Below are 6,307 nucleotides of genomic sequence, written 5' to 3'. Positions count from 1 at the left end.
CTATTCCTTTTTAGGCCTAATAGTATCATACATTTCTTTCCATTTTTGAAAACCATTTTTATAAGTTATACTGCATGTCTCTTCTTCAGCACACATTTTAACACTAACACAAACCATTTTCCTCACAAAAAGGGAAGACTGAGAAATGATTATCCTATTCATATTAACACAAAGGATGCAAGACATTAGAGTCCTGTCTCTAAAAGACAAAATATTTATTGACTCCTACCCTGATACATGATATGCAATTCTGTAGAAGCAGTGAAGGCAAAACAAGAGGAAGTAGGATGTGACCAAAAACCATCTTTAGAACTGGGCTATAACATATTTATAGTCATTTCAATAACATGGTTTGAAGTCCCCCCCCAAGAAAAAGCAAATACTAATTACTCAAAAACATTTAAATATAATTTATTGGGTCCTCTTCTGTATTGATCCAACCAATCCTAATTTGATAAAAACACATATATTTAGACATTTAGTTAAAATTTAAGATTATTTAACTTAATCATGACAAACCAGTACTGGTAAAATTCTAGTTTATAGACTTCTTACTATCTTGAAAAGGGGTAGGTTAGAAAAATGAAACTTTCAGGGATGGGTCTACAGGCTAAAGTATATCCCAGGAAGGTATTTTAAAGTACCCACATTGACTCCTTCCCGCTCTACAGGGCCCTGATATTTGCCAACATGATAGGTCAATACCTATTGAAATTTTGACAACACACTTTTTTACCTAAATTTTCAGCTACCAGTTGCTTTTTCTCTGCCTTTAGTTCTGAAAATGCAATATCTGTTATTTGAGTAGAATTCTGAGCCATATCAATATTTGTTTTCTTAAATTTAGGAAATGTATTAGCATATGTTTAAAGCCTTATAAATGGGATTGAGCAATGTGAAGCTGAAAACAATTTTGTTGTACTTCATCCAAGCACAAGATCTATTTTGCAAGGTTTCACTTTTATAGCATATATATTTTTAAAGGTCATCAAAGGTTAGGAGCCTCTAGAGGGAAAGAGAGTGGAGTTAGGTATTTCAAAATACTTTCCTGGGACATAATTTGGCCTGTAAACCCATCCCTGAAAGTTTCATTAGGTGAATCTCAAGTTAATTGACTTCTTGCTATCTTGGAAAGGGTTTAAGTTAGGAAAATGAAATTTTCAGGGATAGGTCTACAGGCTGAAGCATGTCATGGGAAGGTATTTTAAAGTACCCACCTCCACTCCTTCTCCCTCCAGAGGGCCCAGAAATTTGTCTACATGACAGGTCTACACCAATGGAAATTTTGACAAAACAACATTTTACCTTAATTTTCAGTTACTAGTTGATTTTTCTCTGCCTTTAGTTCTGAAAATGCAATTCCTGTTATTTGAGTATAATTTGGAGCCATATCAATATTTTTTCAAAATTTAGGAAATTTATTTGCATATCTTTAAAACCTTATAAAATGGAATTGAGCAAGTCATGAAGCTGAAAATAATTTTGTTGTACTTCAATTAAGCAGTAAAATGAACTGTCATCATCATTACTCTTGGCACACCACTCTTCCACTATGTATTCAGTCCCATCTTCCCTACCGAACCAGTTGTCTGAAAATTTTGTCTTACCTGTCACTCAAAATGACCTGAAAAAGTCATTAAACTCATAAAGCCCATGAAAGATGATTATTTCTTCTTAAGTTTTGACGCCCCTCAAACTTATGGGTCTTAATTTGTACCCTCTACAGGCAACGGCCAACCACAAAAACAGAAGCAAATATTGGAAACAAAAATTAAGAATCTGGGCTAAAATATCCATCTTCTAAGCAGCCAATTTGGGTGGCTCCTCAGTTAACACGAACAAAAAAATGACTTTAGTGACAATTCAGTGAAAAGTGACATGTCCTAAAAAAGTGAAACAAGAGCTAAGAGCTCATATGGCACTTGTGACGAGGTCGGAAGAGCCAAGAGCTCATATAGCATGAGCTCTAGCAAAATTCTAAGAATCAATAGACTGATTTAAAAGGAAAATCAGAGGCTTAATACTGGTCGGGATTAGAATAAGAGCTCTGAGACACAAAGTTCTTCTAAATATCGAAATTCATTAAGATCCAATCACCCAATCGTAAGTTAAATATACCTCATTTTTTCTAATTTTTCCTCACCCTTCAGCCCCCACCAGATGGTCGAATTTATCAAGTCAATTTGTGCAGGTCCAGGAAACGCCTACCAATTTTCATTGTCCTAGCACGTCCAGAAGCACCAAACTAGCCAAGCCACTGAACCCCCCTCCCAAACTTCTCCAAAGAGAGCGGATCCATTCTAATTATGTCAATCCCGTATCTAGAACTTGTGCTTATTCTTCTCATCAAGTTTCATCCCGATCTCTCCACTCTAAGCTTTTTCCAAGATTTCCGGTTTCCAAGATTTATGTTTCCCCCTCCAACTCCCAAATTTCATTAAGATCCGATCATCATTCATAAGATAAAGATGCCTCAATTTTCACGTTTTCCAAGATTTCTGCTTTCTCCCTCCAACTATCCCAATGTCACCAGATCTGGTCAGGATTCATTATAAGAGCTCCGAAACACAAGATCCATCTAAATATCAAATTTCATTAAGATCTGATCACCTGTTTGTAAGTTACAAATACATCATTCTCTTGAATTTTTCCGAATTACCCCTCTCCCAGAGAGCAGATCTGGTCTGGTTATGTCAGTCATGTATCTTGGACTTATGCTTATCCCTCTCACCAAGTTTAATCCTGATCTCTTGACTCTAAGCCTTTTTCAAGATTTCCAGTTACCCCTCCCTAGCTCCCCCCAATGACACTGGATTTAGTCAGATTTACCATAAGAGATCCGAGTTACAAGGCCCTTCTAAATATGAAATTTCATTAAGATCCAATCACTCCTTCATGAGTTAATAATACTTCATTTTTCTAATTTTTCAAAATTCACCCTCCCCCAAACTCCCCTAAAGAGAGCGAATCCATTCCGGTTATGTCAATCACGTATCTAGGACTTGTCCTCATTTTTTCCACCAAGTTTCATCTTGATCCCTCCATTCTAAGCGTTTTCCAAGATTTTAGGTTTCACCCTCCAATTCCCCATCCAGTTGGAATTTAAAATAAGAGCTCTGAGACACGATATCATTCTAAATATCAAATTTCATTAAGATCCGATCACCTGTTCATAAGTTAAAAATACTTCATTTTTTCTAATTTTTCCAAATTAACCATCCCCCACTCCCCCCCCCCCCAGATTGTCGAAACGGGAAGACGACTATTTCTAATTTAATATGGTCTGGTCCCTGATACGCCTGCCAAATTTCATTGTCCTAGCTTATCTGGAAGTGCCTAAAGTAGCAAAACCAGAACTGACAGACCAACAGAATTTGTGATTGCTATGTCACTTGGTAAACACCAAGTGCCATCAAAAGTGACTGCAGCTGATCCCTCTGAGATTTCCAGTTGTAGAGAAAGAAATACCACATGGTGGGGTATTTGTTCCTTAAAGGTCATGTAGCCTAATCCATATAATATAAATGGTAAACATAGACATTTATTGTTGTAATACTTGTCTTAACTAAGTTGATTTACTTGATTATTCATTAATGATGTGCACTGGCATATAATTGTATATACAAACATTTATGTAATTACCAGTTTTTTGCTCTTTGTGCAATTTAATGTCTTTACATATTAAAGTCTATTCAAAGATAATTTATAAGATAAAAATAAGTTAAAGATATAAGTTATCAAGTTAAATAAGTTTAACTTTTTATAAGTTAAAGATACAAAGATTAATATTTTAGACATCACAAACAGTTGAGATATATCAGTGTCTTTGAAATGTTAATTATCTGATACAGAACTCTACACAAGGTCTTACTGTAATTTGCTGTGCACCTTTTTGTGCACATGTGGTGCTATAAAGTATGTTTCAGTGTTGTTGTTTTTTTCATGTTTTTTTTCTACTGTTGTAATGTTTAGTGTGACAAGCTACAACAAACTCACTACACTTGGTATTAATAAATAATTAGCATATCTTTCCAAAATTTAGGCAATGGGCTACAAACTTTACAAATGATGTATATAGCTTTACATAGTGGTATTGGCTGACAACAATCTTGGAACATTTTTTGAACATTTAAATTTAGATAAAAAGCTACCCTTAAAGCCTACCCTATTCATGTTTAGTCATTTTATTTAACATTACTAGTCTTGGATTCAACATACCCAAGATTCAGCATATCTGTGATTTGGGCAGGGTATGCACCCAGTAGCTGGAGAGATAATCACCACTTTGACAGTAAAACATCATAAAATCTCTATTATACCACCCAAAAACAAGATTGTTTTATGATTGAATAGTCTAAATTTCTGCAATAAGAATGTGATTAGCTTAAATATTTTAGCCATAAACAATGCTGAATACTTAAAATATACTAATGGTCAGCAGTGGAGCCTAATCTTGGACACACAAATACCACTTGAGTCTAACATTGGAAAATGCTGGATAATCTGGGACACAGGGTCTTAGAGCTAGAAAAAGGTACCCAAATAATTGACATGACACTGGCAAAAGGGAAAATCAATATCTAATCCCCCTGGATTTCCAATAATCTTTCTGGTCTATGCCTTTATTATGAAAGTAAAGAGTAGAATTAAACCCAAAAACAAGCAGAATTTATTCCATATAGAAGAGGGATACCCCCTCTTTCAGTTATAGAAACTGAGAATGATGCTAATCCAGGTGGAAATTGAGACTTGCAGTACCTTATTTTTAAAGTAAAGTGATTGAAGAGCAACTAGCCCCCATGCTATAAATGTTTTTGCTATATAGTATCTGATCAACATTTCAAGATGCTTATTTTGTTCAGAATATTTAAATATATCAATAAATTTGCATCCAAGGATGAGATAACCCCCACAGCCCATGGGAAAAAGGCCATGAATTTGGTGAATGAAAAATGAATTAAAAACTGTACAAATAAACCTTGCACCATCTAAGACAAGTGTGTGAAACAGTACAATTGTATTTGAATAGGCTAGGCTATAGGTATAACTCTTGTTTAATTTTAAATGCTGAAAACAAAGTTTTTCAATATTATAGTTAGCCATCCAAACTAGCCTAATAAATCCCAACTAGTCTATCTAAAAATGCTAGGGTAAAGAGATAGGTTCAGCATTATCAAAAGAACATTTGTCAGCTGCAACCAACATGTTATAAAAAGACTGAACACCTCTATGGTATAGCCAATACTCAAGTTTGGTATGGCACTAACCCCCCCCCCTACCATACCCTGAATTCAAAGGAGACAAACAACTCCTTGAAAATGTCCAGCAGTTTGCAACCCCAATGCCTCATAACTTAAGGACTCTCCCTTGTCATGGGAAGCTTGCAACATCAAAAATTACAACCCATGTTTACTGAATGAAAAGGGGTGACATAATCAGGGTTTTTAACCATCTGCAAGCCAACTCTAGCTCAAACCTTCTTCCTATCAACCCCAACCAAAGAACTCAGAAAATTACTCAGCAAACTACCAGCCAAAGAGAACACTACAACTTCTTTTACAGCCATGTTGTTCCACTTTGGAATTCTTCAAGCAACCAAACCATCCAATCTTAAACCCTGGAGTCATTCAAGCATGGCATAAACAGGGACTTAGAGCAGAGGGGGTTCCATCTACATTGGGACACCACTGAGTCCTCAACCAAACTTTGAACTCATCACTGGCTGGCAAGGAACCATCATTTCATGCCTTCATAATGGAATTTAACATGATTTATGGTAATCAGCCAAACCCAGCTAGTCTAGTCCTAACAAATACAGGGTGAGGATCCAGTAGTCAGACAGCTAATTACCACTTCAACAATTATCATAGTAAAAAAAATCAACCATATCACCTAGAAAGTGGATTGATTCACTGTTAGATTTGCCGAAATTCCTCAATAATTATGTGATTAAACTGAATGCTTTAACCAAATATACCACTATTATTAGAAATACCTTTAAAACTTGAGCCTAATCTTAGAAAATGTTGTCCAATCTTGGACACACAATCTTACAAATATCCAAGTCTTATACTGATTCAATTTTGGACATATTTAATCCAACACATGTCTTAAGCAGAATAATTGTACTTAAACTGGTTATGCTGTAGGAGGGTCACTTGTCTAAAATCAAATGTTGGAAAACCAGAAGTTTTTCGAGATTGTATTCACTAAATCCTAAATTTCTGAAGCTAATATCTATTTGGACAAGAGAGCAATGGGTGATGTGTAATGTGTAATTGCAAGTATTTAAACGAATTTTAATTCC

General features: G+C 35.3%; 1 protein-coding gene across 1 annotated transcript in view; it reads right to left on the bottom strand.

The window, feature by feature from the left end:
• LOC136025750 (large ribosomal subunit protein bL19m-like) overlaps positions 1-6,307 on the bottom strand; it is a 28,990-nt gene continuing 22,683 nt past the window's right edge. The window contains exons 5-6 of the mRNA XM_065701737.1: positions 1,608-1,624; positions 1-199 (exon numbers count right to left, since the gene is read on the bottom strand). Of these exons, the coding sequence (XP_065557809.1) occupies positions 1-199; positions 1,608-1,624 (216 nt within the window). The remainder of the gene's footprint in view (positions 200-1,607; positions 1,625-6,307) is intronic.

This window comes from Artemia franciscana, chromosome 4 (assembly GCF_032884065.1).
Source record: "Artemia franciscana chromosome 4, ASM3288406v1, whole genome shotgun sequence".
NCBI classification, from domain to species: domain Eukaryota; kingdom Metazoa; phylum Arthropoda; class Branchiopoda; order Anostraca; family Artemiidae; genus Artemia; species Artemia franciscana.
This window is presented reverse-complemented; position numbering and strand designations above follow the sequence as displayed.